Here is a 20728-nt window from a genome sequence, read left to right on the forward strand (position 1 = left end):
CAATGAAGGACTTATATTTTACCCAAAAATTTAATATGGCTTTATTACTCTGAAGATTAGTTGTGTCTTTCTATGCATTTTTCCATATTCTCTGATTACATCATATGTCCTAGATGACCCATGCCTCAGAAATCTAGCTTTCTCAAGGGTGATGCATAATGAATCTTTCACCCTCAGTGACAAGATACGTTGCATTGATTTGTCAAGGCATTCCCTTTGCTACATTTTAAACTATATATTATGCTGTAATTTATTGCCGGGCCACTCTTTATTCATGCACAGATGGCTCCATGCATTTTGCATCTTATTTATAGATTTATTGATAATAGTAATCCAGCAGCATGCCAGAATGCAAGATAAATACAGCTGAATATAATTTGAGAAAATATTAGGTGCTTTTAAAACTTTGAGATTTGCATCTTCCTTCTGTCTCATCGTGTAATTTGTCATTCAGGGCAACAGAGCTTTCCAATTATGCAAAATTTCATGTATCTTCAAAGAGAGAAAGTGCCAATATTTGCCTTCTTCAGTGCTTCATGTCATAAAGCAAAATATGACAAACATGTATTTTGCTGAGCTCCATAATCCCCAATTTGAGTGGAAATGGGCATGCTACTTTTGCAAAAAAATACACAAGTAGAATTATTATTACCTGCTAATAAACCAATCCTGCATTCAAATCTAATGATGCCATATCAAAACAAATACAACAAATATTTTAGAGACTATCTCAGAATATCATGGTTTATTATTTTATATTTACCAATTTGACTTTGAGTACCTGGTAAATACATTCTTCTTAGGATCTAAAATGTGAATAAATTAGAAACTCCTGCCAATGACTCTTCCAAATTTCCTATGTTGTCTAAATATCAGAAAAGGGAGGAAACACAGTTTCCATTTTACACATTTCACATTTAGGTCTCCGCATCATATGGGCATCACTTACCAAACAGGAATTCAGAATCGAGGGAACATTTTGTATTGTTCCTTGTTTTGACAGTGATCCCACAGCAGAGAACAAGCCACAAGGGCAGGTTTCACATTTACAGTGAAATTGAGCATAATGGCACAATTCACTGGAAATGAGAGTTCGTATAGAATTGTTGCTTCCTGCTGAGATAATCTTTGTTAACAGATTTCCTTTCCTATTAAATTATATTCAGGGATTATTATTTCTCACCCCTCAGCAGAATGAGTGGAATACAATTGCTGTCTGCTATTGTCTCCTGGTCACCTCCCACATGCCATGAAAATGTGATTTAGTGACTACATAATGCACATAGGTAGCTTCTGGCTCTTTTGTAATTTGCAGCTATTGAGAATGTTCATCGCCACAGGAAGTATCAAAGCAGCACCAGAAAGACTGAGCTCATAAAGGTTGTTCTTTGTTCTTATCAATCGAGAAAATAGCCTGATTCATGTAAGAATATGGCTTTAAATCCAAAGCCTTTTTTGGCTCTGCAGACTAAAAATTTCATGCCAGAATGAATTTATTGCAGTCAGTGAGAGCCTCAGAACAGTGCAAGTTACTTGAAGACTCTGCTGTGAGTCTCTAGCACAGCACATACTTGAGGTACTGCTTCCCTCCATGTCATACTGTCACCACTGGGATCAGCAGAACTGAAATTTGGTCTGCTGGGAAAGATTGTCTGTGGAAGGATACTGTTCCTCTGGAAAACATTTTCCAGAGTCTCAAGGCAGTACAAAGTTGTTGGCTCTCAGATGTGCTTCAGTCCTATTTTAGGAGATATTGGTAGCTGATGAAAGCGATTTCCTTAGTGTTTTGAAGATACATCCCTGTTGCTTAGAATCTTGGTGTTTTTTGTTTTGGAATGGTTTGTTTCCCCCCCGCCCCAGGGTCTATGTGCTAAGCAATTTCTGAAATCTTGGTCTTTAAACAGATGAAGCGAGACATGATGAAAACCAACTACACAAAGAGTCTAGAAAAATGTCTGGGACTTTCTCCCACAGTTTCCACCGTCTTTGTACCTGATCTTGGGCTGCTCTTTTATCTTCTCTGTGCTGCTTTTGTAACAACAAAATGAGTTATCTTCCATAATTCTGAGACACAAATATATCCTCCTGTATCTCCAGATTTGTCTGCTGAAAAGTTGCCACCTACAGCACCTACCCTTGAGGGGCTTATTACTACCTCTTTTCTGGGGCTGCCCCAACAGATTTGCTGACCAAAAACTGTTTTTTGAGGTTTTCATGTAATTGTTCTCTTTTAGTCCCCTAAATCAATGTCCCTTCAGTCCGTGCTCACTGGTGACACTCATTAAGAGAGATCTACGTTAGTTTAAAATAATTTAGGCTGTTTGATTGAGAAAAAATAGGAAGTAACCATATGAATATCTCAAAAGGGGATGTCTGTAGCTCCCCCCCTCCCCTCCAAAAAAAGAAGCAGCTGAAAGTGGAAACCTCAGATGGCAAAACTCGAGCAGGGAGAAGATGTGTTCACTGATTTTAATCATTAATATCTTTTAGTTCATTGGAAGGAAGGAGTGGGTACTAAAGGTTATTATTTAGATAAATGATCCAAAAGACAAGCATAAAAAAGACAGATATGCTGAGTGAAAGCAGAAACCCATTTCCCCAATCCATTAGCATTTTTAGTTTTAAACTATAAGGAGATTATCTAATACGTGACACAAGGATGACTGAAAAAATGCAATCTCATTATTGTTATTAAAAGGAAAAGGTAGGTTGCAACTAAAATGAGCTTTTAAATTAGTGTTTTGTGCACATCACAGTTTAAAAAAACACAATTGTAAATCAAAACAGTACCATTGATCAAAGTCTCACATTACAGCACTTTGCATTTCCTGCATGAAATTTATATAATCAAAGCTTCTGTGCCAAGAAATGTCTCTGGGAGACTTAACTATGTGCTAAGCACTGACCTTATCTAAGGAACACTTGTATTTCCATTTATAAGGCAGTTTTCATCAAAAAAGCTGTAAACACATACCAAGGGACATTTCCTTTTCTCTCTGTTCCTTCTCCTTTGTTCTTAATTGCTTTGCTTTAATATACCAATTGTAATTCTGTTCCCTGAAGATTATTTGTTATTAGCTATTTCTTTGATTCTGACAAGGCAACTTTAGAAAAAGAATACTTGGAGATAGGAGTGACTGCTCCAGAGTAAATACCTGTGAATGGTTGAATTCGACAAATTTCCTAAAATAAACAGTTACTGTTACTTTGTTAAAATCACCTTTTACCTGGTCATTTATCTGCAAAAGTGGAAACACTGGCAAGAGTAAGTGCTGTGCCACTGACACAGGAGCAGTTGCACCAGTAGTACAGTGCAGTGTTACTGTGCATCCCACTGCTAACACTGTCTTTTTTATACAGAATCTAAGATGATTGCTCTCAGGGACAACTTCCAGCAGGTTTTTCAGTTCAGTGAGGTGCTCCTAGCTGTTAACAAGAGTCTTACTGCTTAAAAAAAAAAACTTAAAAGTTTTTCCTGAAGGCTTTGTTAAACGTGCAAAAATATGATACGTGTCTGAGTCAAATAGAATGCAGTCTTTGTAGGGCTTTCCAGGATGATAGCAAGCTCTGGATCGGGTAACTTGTGCAGAAACTATGTGATCAATTTATACATATTGGTTGCCATTCTACATCTTAATCTCACTTCCTCTAATGCATTATGTTATTATGTATAATATAGTATTAATTTCATATACAGTTCCTGTTCAGGAGCTCTACTTACCTGACCACAAGCAGAGTGCAGCAGTGGAGTGTGCCTGCCCCATTCTAGTTACAGACCATTCTCTCAGAGTACTTTGAAATAGCCACACTGATTTAAACCTGGCAGACAAGATAGAGATCTTCCTTAGTTTGGGCACATCTACAGCAGAGCCAGGCACCTTGCTCTCTGTTCATAGTCAAATGGAGAGAAATAATGATTTATAGAGAAAAGAAACTCGTCTGGGGCTTCTGAATCGGGATGGTCAGTGCCTTAGACTCCATAACTCAATGGTTAAAAGGCAGCCTTGCATGACTGGCTTAGCTGCAGGCAATTGCCTTGCAGATACCTGGTTAGGTGACTCGTGTGCAAAGGACAAGGCAGCAAAACAAAACCATGCACACATGACCTTAAGTAACCCCATGTTTACACAACTTCTGCCCAGCACGTATCTGACACCAGATCCCACCCTAATCTACTCCTACGCCTGCTGACATCCCTTTTGAGTAATTGCCATCTTTCCAAACTGCAGTTTTGCAGCTACTTTAGGTCAACCTCAACCTGCCATGCATTTTCCAGTAATGCATTTCCTCATCCTTCTTCATGTTGACAGCAGGACTCTTGTCACAGTCCACTAAATCCAAGATTTTATCCGAATAAAGCTGAGAAGCTTTTTAATTGGACTGGGTCCATTTTTGATTCAGCTACAGAAAGAGGTAGGTAGTTGTGGAAAAGGGAAGAGAACTGCTCCTTCCAGTAGCAGTACAGGCTAAGATCACCCTAAATCAGTTATGAAACCACACCATTAGCAGATTACAGAAATTACTGTGTCAAGATAGCCTGCTGGAAGGACAGTTATTTTCCATGCTGCTTTAAAGGAGAATTCATTATTCAACAACTACAGCTGATCTTCTGTTGCCCAATGTGTAATCACTTGCACCTGTGCCCAGTATGAAATAGGTTTTGAAACACAGGTGAAAATAGGAACAATTACTAAAACCCTTTTAGTTTAATTGCATTGTTTGTAATGAAGGTTTGTCTTTTTTGCTCTCCTGAATGATTTTCTTAAAAAAGAAAAAAGCATGCTAACAAGTAAGTTGACATTAAGAACAAAGCTCTACACAACTGTATATGCGTGCCTAGGGAGCTGGCTGGTTCTGTACAGCTTGAATTTTCTTTTTCTCTGAAAATTTCTTCCTTGCTTGCTGGTGGCAAAGGTAAGGTGTCTATTTTTAGGACAACCCACATTTGTCTGGGTGCTTTTCCCGAGTGGCAGTGTTAAGCTTACTGGGTCCTGTTCCTATACATAATCATAGGAAAACACACTTAAAATGAGATACATGTTAGTATCATTTAGAATTTTATGATTACAGAAATCAATTGAAGAGACAGTTTTATTCTTCATCCTTTAATTGCAGTTGTAAATTCTTAACTGCAGGTGCCATATTTTCATTAAATGTTTAAATAAATCCTCACAATGTGAGGCCCTGATCCCTAATGGGGGACTCCTGCAGCACCATAATGAAAAGGAAACAACAAGAAGAATAAACAACTGTGCCCTTGCTTCTAAGCCGTGTCAAGATGTTTGTTTAAATTCCAAGCTCTTTAGTTAGTCCTGAGTCCTGCGTGTGAGCGGTTCCCCTTCTAAGACCTGTTACCTATGTGCAGATGTTACTGCCTTGGTGAGCTCTGCAGATAAAAGAGGAAGCTTGAATGGAAGAGAAGCATACTGGTAATTTGACCATATATATATATATACACATATTTCTTTTCCTAGTAGAGAAGGTAATTAATGTATAGTAATACACAGCAATAGTGATGATGATACCAGTTTACAGATGAGCTGCCTATTTGCAGGACTCATTTCCTTCTCTGGCATTCACAGAAGTAAAACACACAGGCTATGTGATCCTAATGCTCCTTTTTTGGTAAATTGATCGTGGATTCTTTCTGTTTCAGTTTCAGTATTGAAAGAAACTTGATCTACACAGGACCAAAGACCAGATGTAACTGAGTTTCAGCCCTGCTGTAGTAACAGTCACCCATTATTTGAATTTTAAAGCTTCAATTTTTGTTATGCAAAATAATTATAAAGATGTTGTGGCATTAACCTGAGCCACATTAGTGGTGGGAGAACTGTTTAGATGTTCTTGGTAAATGATGGTGAAGAGGAAGTTGTGCCAGGCAAGAAGTGTTACTAGAGATACATCTGAGCAGCAAAATTCAGATACTGAACCTAACCTGGGTGTCCCTAAAGATAAAAGAACACCAGGATTTGGGGTTCAATACAACACTGACTGTTTTTTAATTCACAGGAGCAAGCAGTTGGCCTGTTTTGTTAGAGATTTGGAACTTCACATTCTTCCATAAGTTTCACGTGCCCAATTTCAATTGTTTTTTCCCATCAGCAGAAAGGTCATTCTCATTAGTAGACAAATAATGCAAATTGGATGCATTCAATTTGCATATTTGAATATGCAAATGACCACATATCTCATTTTTCTTCCCAAAGACTGACCTCTGAGTCAAACAAAATTTATTCTACTCTAAGCTGAAAGTGAACTTCTATACAATAAAGATGGCTGAGTGTCACAGGGCATCTGACATATTTTATCTAATTGTGATTCCAGATACTTGATGGCAGACAGAAAACCTGTGGCTGGATTTCACAGGAGTGAAAAATTAGAAGTCAGCCTAGATTCCAGTTTTTGTGTGAAAACAGAGGTGATTAAGTGAAATTATTAGACTTGTTCAAGGCCAACATCAAAAATAGTTTTAAAGACTTGTGTTTAAGATTGATGTTACCAGCAACCCCTTGATGAAGACTGGGAATGTAGCCATGGAACAATCCCAACCTCCAGCAATAAGGAAGCAGATTCAAGGTCACTTACAAGCTGAGATGCTTTATATAGCACATTTCAATTCTTGCTTACATTCTGGACTGACCAGAGGTTCTTATAGTACCAAGGATTGTCCTTTTATTAGGTAATCACTATGAGTGATTATCAGATGAGGAAAACCTTGCCATCATTATCAGTGATGGACAATACACCATTATTCTGCAATAGAATTTAAAAATATCACCACACTTTATTCTTTAGTAACTAGGTGGAATAAGGGTGTGATCCAGTATTACTCTCCAGTTCCTTCAAAAATAATTACGTGCTAAAAATCGCAATACATCAAAAATTTAATTACACTAAAAGTGCTTACTAATGTTTTGTTATTACTCTGTTTAATCTTGGCATCTGCATGCCATCCATTAATTTACTTCAGTAAAAACTATAGGTCACATTGTGAAGTTCTTATTATATTTCTATGTAGTCAAAACTCCCATTTTTTTTTCCAGAGTGTAGCATAAGTGAAGACATTGATTTGGAGTACATGACTTTGTGCAAGCAATGACACATCTAACAGGGGAAGATAACTAAGATAATGCTTTAGTTTATGTATATTTCAGATTTGTCTGTAATATTTTTTTCAGTTTATAACACTTTAATTTATTTGTTCTTGTATTTAATTCAAGCAGCTATTTAAATATTTCCTCCATTTTAAAATAAAGAGTTTGTTTGGGGCACAAACTGTAATGTTCCTTTTAAGAAAATAAAATATAAAGTGCATAATAAAATTATAAGCTGAAGAGACACTCCAACTGTAATTAAACTATATTTTTCTTTTGTTCATATACATACACACACAAACTCATATGAAAGAATAATATAAGTTGCTGCTTCTTCGTAGAGCAAAAATACTATTTTCAGAAAACTAAATGAACACTGATTTTGTAAAAAAAAAAAAGAGAGAAAAGGTAATACCCATACCTTGGTTAAAATTAATTCAGGATACAAATTAGTATATATTCTGTCTCTTGTAAAGAAATTCTACAGAGGACACTATGCAATGCTGTCTTCTGTACAAGCTTATTTTAGTACTATGTCAGGGTAACTATATTTTGGAGAACTTTAAATATAGATAAAAATAAACACGCACACATAAAATAGATATATAAATACACAAACACACATTATGGATAAGTATTCATATGATATACAAATTCATTTAATGATTTGAAAATATACACTTTAAAATCTATTGTATGAGTGAACCCCTAAACAAATTCTGCCAAAAAAGTGCAATAAACTTGTCCTGCTGATGTTGTGCATAAGCATTTCTTATTCCATATCACGGGGCAGGAAGAACTATCTGAAAATTATGGTCTATAGTAATTTCTTGACTCATGAATCCTTTAGGAGGATTGTGTGTGCACACAGCAAAAGGACAATACAGTTTCTCGCATTTTCTATTACTCTTACTACTACAAATGGCATTGGCCAAACAGAAGAACATATTTGTGATTGCTTTGTGTGTGTGATGTAGCTCACAAGCCTTTCCCTCTTGTAACAGTGGTGGCTGGAATAGCTCCCTCTGCTCAGTTACGTGTGGACACAGAATGAACTGACTCAGAGAATTCATTCTGATTAAATTTTTTATTTTTGCCAGGTTATTTTCCCCAGGTCTGTCTGGCCATGCACTGCTGTGTCCGTGCTGCTGAGGGGTAGCTGGAACAAATGGAACAAGAACTAAGCTGGACCGGATCAGCACTACAGCCCGAGAGGTGCTTGCTTGAGTTCTTCTACAAATTGCTCAGATGAAAGGCTCACTTGGGTTTTTCAGAGGCTCTCTGGAGATTATTAGCCTGCAGTAATACAAAAACCAATTAGATGTAGGGAACTTGGAGTGGCCCAGTGTCTGCTGCAGGATTACTTCACAAGTGCCAAACTATGTGATAAATTTCAGAAATTTAATAGACAAAACGAGTTTTGATTCAGGTATTCTGTAAGGTGCTTTAGGCCATAGAGAAGGAATCTGAGGCTTCCTTCAGAGCTGTTTGACAGGAAAGCTAATGTTCCCTCACACCTGGCATGACTCAAGGTATGATGAGAAAATATGAAGGCTAGAAGGATGTACCAGTAGATCCTTCTGTGGGGTGATGGAGCTGAATATGGGAGCCAGTGGTGGGGATGCAAGACAGAGGAAGGGAAGGAGTATGGCTGGCATTTCAGCCATCAAAGACTGTATTTCACTAGGGTGTTTTGCTGTGCAGTGAAGAGAACTTGGGAAGAGGATGAGGTCACTGTGGTGCTATCCCTGCCACTACCACAGAAAATCCAAATGTCTGCCATAGCCTATAGTGTTATTTAGGACAAGAGCAATTCTCAATAATGAATTCCCTCACAGGTTTGCTAGCAGCCTGAATGCATTCCAAACTAAATGTGACTTTGGTAACAGGGCTGAGTAGGGAGAAGGCCTATCTGGGAAAGGTTGATTGTTTTCTTACTACACAATGAGACAGCAAATTGGTCTGAAATTATACCTTCATTAAACTAATTTTTTGCTCCATACAAATGGAGCAAAGCATGCTGTGAGCTAGGATTTAAAGATGCTGATGTTATCAGGTCAGTGTATGCCCAGAGTAATGGCCCTTAGACACCCCCAGGGATGACAGGACACAGGGTGATGTAGGGAGATGAGCTGTCAGGCTGCAGAAACAATATTCAGTGCACACGTGGCTTCATAAATAGTCAAACTCTGTCATATGCTGTGCAGCACTACCGGTACTTCAAAGAAAACTACCTCCTGTGCAATACTTCAGCAGTGACTACAAACTGCAGAGTTATTTCCTATGGTTTGTTGTTTTTACTATTCAGGACGAAGTGACCCCTTTGTATCCATGTTATCTCTTGTGCCTTATAATGACTTTTAATCTACTCTTATGGTGTATGTTTAGTTATTGGCAAATTAACAACAATGCAAAAAATATTATTTCTGTAAAAGCAAATAAATTTTGAGGTATCAACACACAGGATGTAAAACAGTATGAATATATCCTATGAAGCATTGTTAACTTTTTACTATCTGTACAGTTTAAATAAGTGATTACTCACAGAATAAGATGATTTAGAAACAAAAAATCATCTATCTCAAAGAGATGACATCTTTGTAATCCTAGTGGTACTGAAAATAGAAAAACTAGATTCTGTTAGGTTATCAGTAACCAGTTTGTAGGGCATATGCTTCATAGAAGAATGAATGTAGGAATGGTGTACCTGCTTTCACATTGGAGAAATTCCTTGTCTCTGTGCTTCTCTAAAAACTCTACAGCCTTCTATCCTCCTATGTATGATGCAGAGCCAGCATACTGTGGTGAGCTAAGCTTACAATCAGTTCTGAACTCATGACATAATGGCCTATAGGGACCTTTGTGCTTTTTTTCTTTAGAGGGTGAGACCACAATTCTGGGAAGGCCTGATTACAGCAGCCATATCAACATGGAACATGTGGAAAATAGGGGGAAGCTGGAGAGAGGTAATAAAGCTGAAGGACACCCATAGCAAGGCCAAAAGTATGATCATCTCCTTCAGCCAGGGATAAGATGCACTCCTCTGTCATGTCGTAGTTATTACAGGTGGAGCCATGCATGACCACACCTTTGATGAGAAATGGGGTCAGTGACCATTATTATACACTCATAGAAATGAAAGGATGACTATTGACACTTTCAACCTTGTGTGAATAAGCCTGGGAGTTGTCCCACTCCTCTCATATCAGCCATTAGCAGCTTGTAGAAGAGCAGGGTGCACCTGGTCAGGAAAAGAGGACACCTGATGTTCAACAAGTGCAAGTTGTAACTTGAAAGCCAGTAATGTGGGGAGACTTTTCTCTCTGCACTCCTCCGTTGAAAGACCAAGAGATCTGTGCCTTTTCTATGTGTAAGGTTCAACTGACACTGAGAGGGCTTGGGAGGGGACTTAATCCAGGCCATGGATGAGATTTACTGAGGGAAGGGCAAACAGACAGGCCAGGGAATAGAGGCATTGTCATGAAGAAGTTTTAGCCATGCTTGCACACCTCTGTCTGGAATATAGGAAAACCTGAGACAGATTAAGATGGTGGCACTGTGTATACACAGAGGCATATGCTAAATTCACATCACTGAGGGGGAATTAGGGTCTGCTTTTATAGTTGACTTATCCTAGATTCAGGTGCCTCCACAAATTCTCAAATCTAGGAACCAGCCTCAGATATCAGGCTGTTAAGAGACTTTCAGGTATCAATGCTGTTTGACAAGACTGTCTTCTTCCAGGCAGAAGATGGGGCAGAGAGTGCAGCTGAAACATTTCTAACATAGCTGGTGGCATTCCCAGCTTTCTGAGATCAGGGAAAAGGGAAATGCCAGGACATCATAGCAGCTGATTCATGCCCACCTCCCCCACTCTTAAACTGTATATTGGACTTTTTTTTTTTTTAATGGGAATGTAGACTGGCATGTCCCTCATTTACAATTACAGTACCTATAGAGATGTACACCCAGGAACTTTCTCACAGCTCCAGGATAACTTTGGAAACCTGGAGGATGCTAAGCCCAGCCACAGAGGCAGGTCACAGCCCTGAAGGCTTCTGCAACTACCCCATGCCCACAGTAATTCTGTTCCCCAGCATGTTCAGTGGGGACCAGACAGGGTGAGGAGCTTTTTAGATGGATGTGGCTAATCTCTGCCACCTGCCCAGAGGTCAGTAGGTAGATGTGGCAGAGGTGAAGGGTCCCAGTGGAGCTGGTCAGGGACCTATTGGGACATTCAGGGCCCTGCCAGCCTGCCCCAGGGAACAGGCAAAGTACAATCTCTGCTTGTACTTAGTCTGAACGTACTTTGAGATGTGCCAGGTGTCCCAAGGAACACAGGAAGATAGAACTATGTCTTTCAATATCTGATAAGTGTCTGTCTTGTTTGAGATGGCTTCAGGAAAAAGGACTGACTTATGAGATAGTTTCTCTTGTAGTTTTTTCAGCCTTCTTTTTAAGTGTGGCCTGGCTTTCAAGACGCAGACCTTGGCAACAACCTCTCTACACAAGTCAGGATTGGTAGAAGTGAAGAAAGTGAATGACAGAGAAGTGTGTAGACAACAGTCTCTAGACAAACCTTGGATTTGGAAGTTTTGTAGGACAGCCACATGCTTTTCTCTATGTTGTGTAGATTGACCTTTCCTCTTGCCCAGGCCGAGGACTACAGCTCAATAAAATGGGAAAAAACCCCAAACAGGCACAGTGTGATAGTGACTGTCAAAGGGGTGCCTTACAGAAGGGAATGAGACTGTCAGGGGAAGTTCAGATTGGATGTTGGGAAAAGGTTCTTCACTGAGAGGGTGGTTGATCACTGGAATGGGGTCCCCAGGGAAGTGGTCATGGCACCAAGCCTGTCAGAGTTCAGGGAGCATCTGGACATTGCTCTTAGTCGTATGGTTTAGTTTCAGGTACTTCTGCAAGGAGCAGGGAGTTGGATTGACACACCATATATAAAATATGGTCCAATATCACATATGTGCCTTGTAGCATAGACATGGATTGAGTATTCAGCATGGAGCATCTCTGCAGTTGCAATCAATGGCAGAGTGGGTATAATTTGAGTTTAATGTATGGCTTACAGGACCTAAAATTAGGAAGAAAATATTTTAAAGAGTTGGATGATTCACAGCCTATTCCTTGTTCTATCCTCCCACCTTCGAGATAATATGAAATCTCTGGAGTCTTCCATTCAAATACTAGATATTCCCAAATGTTAAAAGTAACTAGAGATGGCTTTCGCTTTCATATGAGGGCTAGAGCACTATATATCATCCCAAGGATTGAGGAGCCTGCCTTTTTTTTTTTTTTTTTTGTTACTTAGAGGTGTAATTACTGTAATGTAATATCTACTTGAGAAAGGAAATTAAACTCTGAAGAACAAATTAGCTAATTTCACATTGCGGGCATGATTTCTGTTAAAAGGCCTGCTAGAGCTGAGTCCAGTTTCTGAAAATAAGTATTGTCTTATGTTATAAAATAACCTGTTCTCATGGTGTCAGCATTTTCTGATAGACCACTGGTGGAATGGATGAGTGCCATGTTCCGTGGATCAAATACTAGTCATTGGAGCACTATGAGGAGTGTAATCTTTGATGGGACAACTGCATAAAATTCTCCTAGTCAGGAGATCAGAATTGACAGTTGTAGTGGCCCTTTTTGGTCTTCCAGCCTTTGGTGGCTTTTACAATGGCAATAGTCTTATTTGGCAACAAGAAATTTTAGGATGGCAATGGGCAAATGCTGTAAAAGTGTATTTTATATCTGACTGTTGCAGGAAGGAATACCTGCTGAAATTTATTTGCTATGTCCTTGAACAACATTGAATCTCCAGATTAGGTGGTGCCTGTGGTGCAAACCTATTCATTTTGCTAATGAGACAGAGGAGGAAGATAAAGATTTAAAAAATGCCTGGCATCATATTTTATTAGTCACCCAATATAATTATTGACAGGGATCGAGGATGTTAAGTTCCAGAAAAAGACTACTTATTATCTTAACACTCCTGAGATGCATTAAACACATTTGAATTTAATTAGAAAGGAGTATCCATGATTTAGGAATAAATCTTGCACCTATTAATTTTAGAAATTAAGATGATTAATTTCCTTTAAAATTTCTAGCATTTTGGATAAAAGTCCTTCATAAAAGGTGCATGGCTTACTTTCAAAGACTAAATTTATGCAATGTGATTTTGTCACTGAGATTGAAAAACGGTTGTAGTTTAATACTGGATAGATTTTTGAAATGCCTTCCATGTGGTATTTAACAATACAGTCATCTTAGCCATGATGAGTCAGGTACTGAATTTAAGAGAGAAAAAAAATAAATTATTTAACTACTACCAAAAATGTGGCTTTTTATTGTTTAAGGATTTCACATTGCAACCTATCTTCTCCAAAAACTGTAAAATTCCATTTCTTAAAACTACATAACTAACAAAAAATAGCTCGAGGATAGTTCAGACTGAGCACAGATGGCCCAGCAGATTAATGACTTAATTTTTCTTTAAAGGACAGTGAGTACAGCCATGTTAAGTAGTCAGGAACTGATAATATGGGTGGATATTTGCAGCTTCATCGTTTATAATACAGCTAATGCATGGTCGTATCTTTTATAATCAATAGGAGATTGGCAGAGTAGGATGTCTAATGAAAGATGTTGACTGGCCTGCAAATCAAAGGATAATATTCCAAAGGGACAGAGAAACAATGGAAGGTAAAGGATCAGCAATGTTTGCAGAGAAAACACAGACATGGTGATGGGTGAGAGTTTACAGCCTGTGTGGTGTGTTGTGTAGATGTAACACAGTGTCACATACTCAACAAACCAAAGTGGAACAGGGCCTGGAGTCATTTAAAATGGTACCATGTGGGCACGTCAAGAGTGGGAACTAAATAGAGACTGAAAAGAAAGCACAGAAGTGAAGAAAGCATCTGTTCTGGAAGAACAGAAACATCACTTGTGACAATTTGGTTTCAGAGGCATATGCTGGTTTTATTATTCAGCCAGTGGTAAAACAACATTAAAGCTTCTAATGATTATTTACTAACAAAAATAATGTTGACTTCATGCTCAGATAACTCTTTTGGATCCCATTATGATGTTGCCATGGAACCAACCTGTGATATTGGCAAGCTCATACTCCATAAGGGCAAACATAACACTTGCAACCAGTAAAATAATTATTACATGTACTTAGTACATCAGAAAGTTTCCAAAGATGAGAAAAAAATATAAGAAAAACTGATTTTGATCTAAAGAAACCAAACCAGATATAGAAATTACATTTTTTAAAGGGTATCTTTATTCTGGTCAACAAACCACTGCTAATGCTACTGGCAGATGACATAAAAACATTGGCAAATACTTGAGATAAGAGTGGTAAATTACAAAGATGAGCTAATCATACAGAGCAATCTGAAATGTTTGTGAAACAGAAAACAAAAGAGTCTTGAATTGAGTCAAATTTCATGAATGCACTGGGAACAAGGGGTTGAGGTCCCATCTACAGGGCCAGGGCTGTATCTGGAGGACAGTGATTCAGAACAGAAATTACAGATTGGTGCTAGTTGATATGAACGAGGTTCAGAGGTAGCCACTATTTTCTGTCAAGGAAATGATTGCTGTAGCATTTGGATTAAAATGTCCCTAAAACTGGCTTTGCTCTGTGTAAGCAAATGAGTGGACGTGGCAACCAAAACCACAAGGAAGCCTTTTACCTACAGCCAGACCTCTGATAGCAGGAGGACAAGAGCAGACACGAGTGTCTTCAACGGCACATTCCATTTACTTCTGGGAAGTAACCATGTTTTTCATCTCTGAATCTGTGTTCTGTTTTCCTCTGTAATAATTAAAATGGTCTGTAATAAAAATAAAGAGATCATAAAATAAGGGGCTGATTTTGTTCTGTTCATAGAATGGCTGAAACTGAGCCTGAAGTAGTTCTCTTGCTTGCATTTTAATAAGTGTGTTAAAAGTTTGGAGACTATTCAGGCATGAAAGAAAAAAAATTGACTTCGCAGTTGAGAAAAATCTTTAAAGAGTAAATTTACTAAGAGTAGATCTTTTTAACTGACTGTAAAGGAGATTTTGAGGTGAATTGTGATTAGCAGGAATTAAATATTGAACACACCATAAAGAGAAGTAGTGAGTTTTCACTCTTTTCACCTATCCATTCTAGTTGAGCACCTTTCAGAGACTGATTGAATCTAATACTAATTTCTGGGCTCAAAACAGACATAGACTGGTGAAAGGGAGGCTTTTGTGTCTGTGTGTGTGTTTGTATTGCTTTTTCTGTTGGTTTGGTTTTTGAGTCCTCAACTCTGTAACAATATTGACCCTGGCAGTAGTTTAGAAGTTTTACCAGTAAATATCTACTCGAAGAATCAGCCAAATCAGCCATGGCTTCACAGATAGAGCAGATGTCCTGAATATTCCCTTTTACTTAATTCCTAATGTGTGTTTTGTTTTTTTTGTTTTGTTTTGTTTTTTTTTGTTGTTTTGTTTTGTTTTTGGGGTTTTTTTTGTTTGTTGTTGTTGTTACTTTGATCTGAGAAGTGCTTTGAATGCTCACAGTAGGGCATGAAAGACACTTAAAGGTGAATGGAAGCAAAGTGAGCTTTCAGGCACTTCATGCTGCCTAGATATGGAACTGAAACTGTTCTAGCTTCATGACATGACTTATACTTCCTGTATTGACAACACGGAACTCCTGCAGAGTTTATGCCTCTGCCTGTAAGAAACTCTGCAGGCTTTCTCTCTTTAGGCTCCTATCAGTGAAGCAAACTTAGGCACTAGAAGGGGTTTTATTCATCACTGAATCCTATTTTATTTATATATTATGCTGTAATACATTTAGCTGGGCAGTTATTGTTACTGGGTTGACAGAATGAAGGTACAGGCTGGAAGTATTTGGAACAAAAAAAAAAAATAATCATACTATTTTGTTCTAAAAAAAGTAAAGAAATAGAAAGTAGAAGTTATGAATCCAAGACTGAATGAGCTGGATTTCTCAAGTTTTGATGCAACTCTTGCTATGCTTTATCTTACCAAATATAAGACACTGAAATAATCACCCAATAAATAATCCTAATTTATAATAAATAACTAACAATTATGATTTATTATTAATTATCATAAATAACTATGATAGCATAAAATTTCTTTTATATAATGATCAAGTTATTTTAACTTTTGCATCTTTCTTTTTGTCTTCCACGACTGGCTTTTGAGTATGTAAAGTGCTGGGTATCATCTGTGGTGTGTGTGTACCCTAAGTTCTCTTTAAAATCAATGGCCATTCTTGGCAACATACTAAACTGGGCTTTGGGCTTCAATCTGGCCAATTCTTAGGCAATATTTTGAATATAAGCATGTAAGTATCGTATTAACTGAGAGAATAACTTCCTATTTTCTATTTAGTCCAAGCTGCCCTTGGCTCAATGATGGCTTGAAAAGAAGGCATCACCTATTCAATTGCTGCGAGATGGATTTAGGTTTTAAGGCATGCTGCCAAATTCACATTTACAGTTAAAGAGAGTGATTTAAAATCCATTGGCAAATTCTGAGGGTACCTTCCTAGTGAAACAGTTCCAAATTTAGAAACTTCCATTTTAGACAATTCAACTGAATTGTATTAGCTTGAATATCCCAACTTATTTTTTTAGAGGGTCTCAGAGGTAACACTGCACATAAAACCCTCCTTGGGGAATCAGGGAACCAGACACTTACTGGGTAATCCTGAAGCTGAAAAATGTATTTAAAACTAGACTGAAAAGTAATAAACTCGTAAAATCCTTAGGGTTACTGAGGTCCTAGGAATGGCTGAGGACAGTCTCTCCAGTACTGTCTTGTTTTGTCTTAAATATTGATGAAAAATGTCCAGAGGTCTTTCAAACACTCTCTGGTGCAAGGTACTTGATTTGTGAGTTTTTCTTCTGGTATGCTTCAAAATACTCCTCTCATCAGAAATCAATGGATGCGTCAGTCAGTCGGATGAATCTCCTCACTGGTTCGCAAGAGCTGCCCACTCTGCACTGAACTTCCTTTGATATAAATACATTTTGCTGTGGTGGCTACCATGACCTTCCTTTGTGATGCAAACACCTCAGAACTGAGCAATAACTTCTGCCCAAGAGAGGGTCGAAGCTATTTCCTGCCCTTCCCTGCCTTTCCTGCAAATACAAACGTGTATCGTGTTTCTGATGATTCGTCTGCTAGAAATGGAAGAAAGAACTTGCCAGTCCACAGAATGAGACAAATTATGTCCTGTGTCTCCTCCTCAGGTTTATTTCAAATTCAATGGATTAAAAAGAAAATGTACAGCCCAAGTGGAAGTGGAAGGTTCAGTTCTTCCAAATCTTAGTTTTAGTTTCTATAACAGCTACAAAATACGGCTATTTTTTTCACAGTCTTCCTGTGTTTAATATCTTTGCAGATAAAGTTAGAAATGCATTAAATTCTTGGTGCCTAGATACAACTCTCAGAGCTCTTTAATAAAATAAACTTAGTTTCAGATTCCATGAGCTGTTCCTGGGCAGTGGGTGAATAATTTCTCAGGTAGCTCAGGAACTGAGACTCACCTCAGGCCTAGATTCCTAACCAACAGGCAGCGGGCATCGGTCTGTGCTGGCAGAAGCTCCCTAAGAGCCTACAGGGTCCTGGCCCTGAGATCTTTCCCTGACTCCTAACTATGGCTTTTATTGCCTCTTCTTCCTCAGACTTTTTCACTCTTCCATCTGCTTCTTGTGGGTCATCCTTGTGCATGGATCAGCTTGCTTGCTTGCCTGTGGCCTGAATCTCAACCATGCTACTCCTTTGTTTTGGTATTAGTATGTATGATTTAACATATTCATAGCTGGCTGAATATCTGACTGTTCTCATTTTCCCAATTTAATTGGACCTTCTGGTCTCCCCAGTTCTTAGATCTCGTTTGTTCTGGCTACGGCACTTCCATCTTCATCATAAATCCACTGAAGACCTAACACTAGGTTCCTTACACCCTGGTTATGATGCCATTGTAATTTATTGTGCATGTCTTTTATACAAGATGATGAAAGCTGGGAACCTGTCTATATACCAATATTTCTATAGGCAGCTCTGAGAGAATTTGGTTTCCCTGAGATCAGATTCTTGCATACCAGACAGTTGTCTGCTCTTGCCAGCTGTGTTTGTTGTTAAAGTAAAAGATATTGCTTTTACCTATAAACCTTGCCTGCAGTTACACTGTTCACTCTGGACCAGCTCCTCAGCAGAGAACAACATCAGCTGTTCTCACAAGCCCAGGTCTCATGTCAAATTCCTCTTGGCAGCTATGGATGCTTTCCCCACTTTCAGCATCTGAAGAAGAAAAGGAGATTGAAGATAAGTGGAAATAGGTGAATGAAAAAACCCAGATGAGTAATAATATTGTCTAACAGACAGAATCTAGTGCTGTGTTGGGAATAGCGGTAAAGTAGGACAGCTTTCCCCAAGAAGCAGCTCAAAGACTGTGCTCCCTGTTCCTTCAGCTCTGCTTTTGATTGTCTTCTGTTGCTGCAGCTTCAGTGAATACCTAAAGTCTCCCTCCTTGAGCAGTGGGCTTCAGGACGAGAGAGAGTGGGAGTATTTCTGGCCTCACACCCACAGTGTGATTCTGCCTGCAAATACCTCGTCTGTATCTTCACAAGTATCAAAAACAAGGGTGGAACTGTGACCATACTGAAGCTGTAGGAAGTTCTACATCCATTCAGAACTACAAGAAATACTTCTGCTAACTCCAAAATTTCCTAAATACCTCACCATCTGTTTTAACCAAGAAGATGGGCCAGAGCCTGGGGAGTGAATATAATCAGAATTATGATTGGCATCGACATCATGGATAATGTATCAATAGATGTAAATAGGCAGATAATGATAATCCTTATTTTTGGAATTTCTTTAGAATAATGTTATGAATTTGGATTGAAAGAAGTGTTTGGTTTGCTAAACCAAATCTATATTTTTTAGTGTGTCCTAGATCAAGTCTTTTGCGTGTATTTAGACAAATTGAGCTACTTGCAAACTCGGAAGCGAAGATTGTCCTCGCGTGTAGCGGGAACGGGGAAAAGAGGGTGATTGCGCCTTTGCACCACAGCGCTCGGGCAAAGAACAACACAGCAGAAATCACCCAAAGGCAAAAAGCTGCTCCGGGGAAATGGAACTCAAGTTGTAACTCCTTTCCCCTCTCCCATCTCCCCTTCTCCCTGCCCCCAGGACGCGTAGGGACTCCGCCTGTCCCTGCCCCGCACAGGCACAAACAGGTGACCTGTTTCGACACGACCCGAGGTGATCAGACCTTGGAAGGGGCTGCCCGGGGAGGTGGTGGAGTCACCGTCCCCGGAGGTGTTTAAAGAAAGACTAGATGTGGCACTCGGTGCCATGGTCTGGTTGACATGGTGGTGTTCGGTCATTCGGTTGGACTCGATGATCTCAGAGGTCTTTTCCAACCCAATTGCCTCCGCGATTCCGTGAAACGCGCCCTCGCCGCTAAAATCAAAAACGCCCCCCAGCCCGCTCCTCAAGCCCCGCCCGCTCCTCAAGCCCCGCCCCTTCGAGTCCCGGTTCGCCCCGGCCCCGCCCTCAAGGCCCCGCCCCGCCTCCCCTTGGCCCCGCCTCCGGGTCGCGTTCGCCCTCCCTTCCTTCAGGCTAAGCCACGCCCCTTGCTGTGTGATCACGCCCCCACCCCTTAGCCCCGCCCCTCTCGGGGCCGGGGGCGGGGCTGCGGCGCGCGCGGGGTCGCTGCGCGGTGACGCAGCAGGAGGAGCTGAGGCGGCGCTGCCCGCCCTTCCTCCTCCTCCTCCTCCTCCTCCTCCTCCTCCTCCTCCTCCTCCTCCTCCTCCTCCTCCGCCGCGCCCGCCCAGGACGCACCGGCGCAGCCAGAGCCCCTCCGCCGCCGCCGGGGCCCGGGGGAGCAGCCGGGCTGCCGCTGGCCATGGTGGCCCGCCCGCCGCCGGCGGGGCAGGAGCAGGCGCGGCGGCGGCGGCCGCCATTGCGCGCGGGGGCCGCGGGACTATGAAGGATGGAAGCGGACGAGGTGACGATCCGGGAGCAGAATTTCCACAGCCAAGTGCGGGAGTACACGGTAGGACCCTCCGCCGGGCTCTCCGGCTGCGCGATTCCCGCCCACTCTCCTCCTCCCCGCCCGCCTCCTCCCCGCCCTGTCACTGCGGGACCCCCGCCCGCCGTGCTCGCCGCCCCCAGCCCTGGCCCCGTGCAGCCGGGGGGGTGTCCCGCTCCCCCCCGCTGTCCTTGCCTGCCCCAGTGCCCGGAGGGACTCGGGGGCCCGTCCCGGGTGGGCAGCGCTGTGCGTGCTCCTCCCTCCGGGCCGGCTGGAGGATCCCAGCGCTGACCGACCCCCTGGAGCGTTTTCTTCTCCCCGTGCTTTCAGTGAAAAGGGAGAATGCTGTGTATCCGTACAGGACATCGGTGTGCTCCATCGGAGTGCTCTGGGAACAGATAACTATGCAACAACCTCGTGAACAGTGTTCAGCCTCGGGAAGAGAAGACTGAGAGGGGACCTCATTAATCTGTATAGATATCTAAAAGAGGGTGCTAAGGGGATAGATCAAGCTCTGCTTGGTGTTGCCAAGCAATAGGACGAGAGGCAACGG

General features: G+C 40.6%; 1 protein-coding gene and 1 long non-coding RNA gene across 4 annotated transcripts in view; both read left to right on the plus strand.

Moving 5' to 3' along the window:
* The first annotated feature begins 7728 nt into the window (after nt 1-7728).
* On the plus strand, nt 7729-14990 carry LOC135403801 (uncharacterized). The gene is made up of 3 exons (XR_010425498.1): nt 7729-8312; nt 9977-10100; nt 13724-14990. It is a non-coding gene; the product is annotated as an uncharacterized LOC135403801 (long non-coding RNA).
* A 4895-nt stretch (nt 14991-19885) lies between these two features.
* The window catches only part of LMBR1 (limb development membrane protein 1), an 87867-nt gene continuing 87024 nt past the window's right edge, over nt 19886-20728 (plus strand). Inside the window, exon 1 of one of the 3 annotated variants that reach the window (XM_064638157.1) lies at nt 19886-20199. In XM_064638157.1, the coding sequence (XP_064494227.1) occupies nt 20137-20199 (63 nt within the window). In that variant the 5' untranslated portion in view covers nt 19886-20136. The remainder of the gene's footprint in view (nt 20200-20728) is intronic. The other 2 variants (XM_064638150.1, XM_064638166.1) reach the window with 2 other exon arrangements.

The sequence above is a fragment of the Pseudopipra pipra genome, chromosome 1 (assembly GCF_036250125.1).
Source record: "Pseudopipra pipra isolate bDixPip1 chromosome 1, bDixPip1.hap1, whole genome shotgun sequence".
NCBI lineage: Eukaryota > Metazoa > Chordata > Aves > Passeriformes > Pipridae > Pseudopipra > Pseudopipra pipra.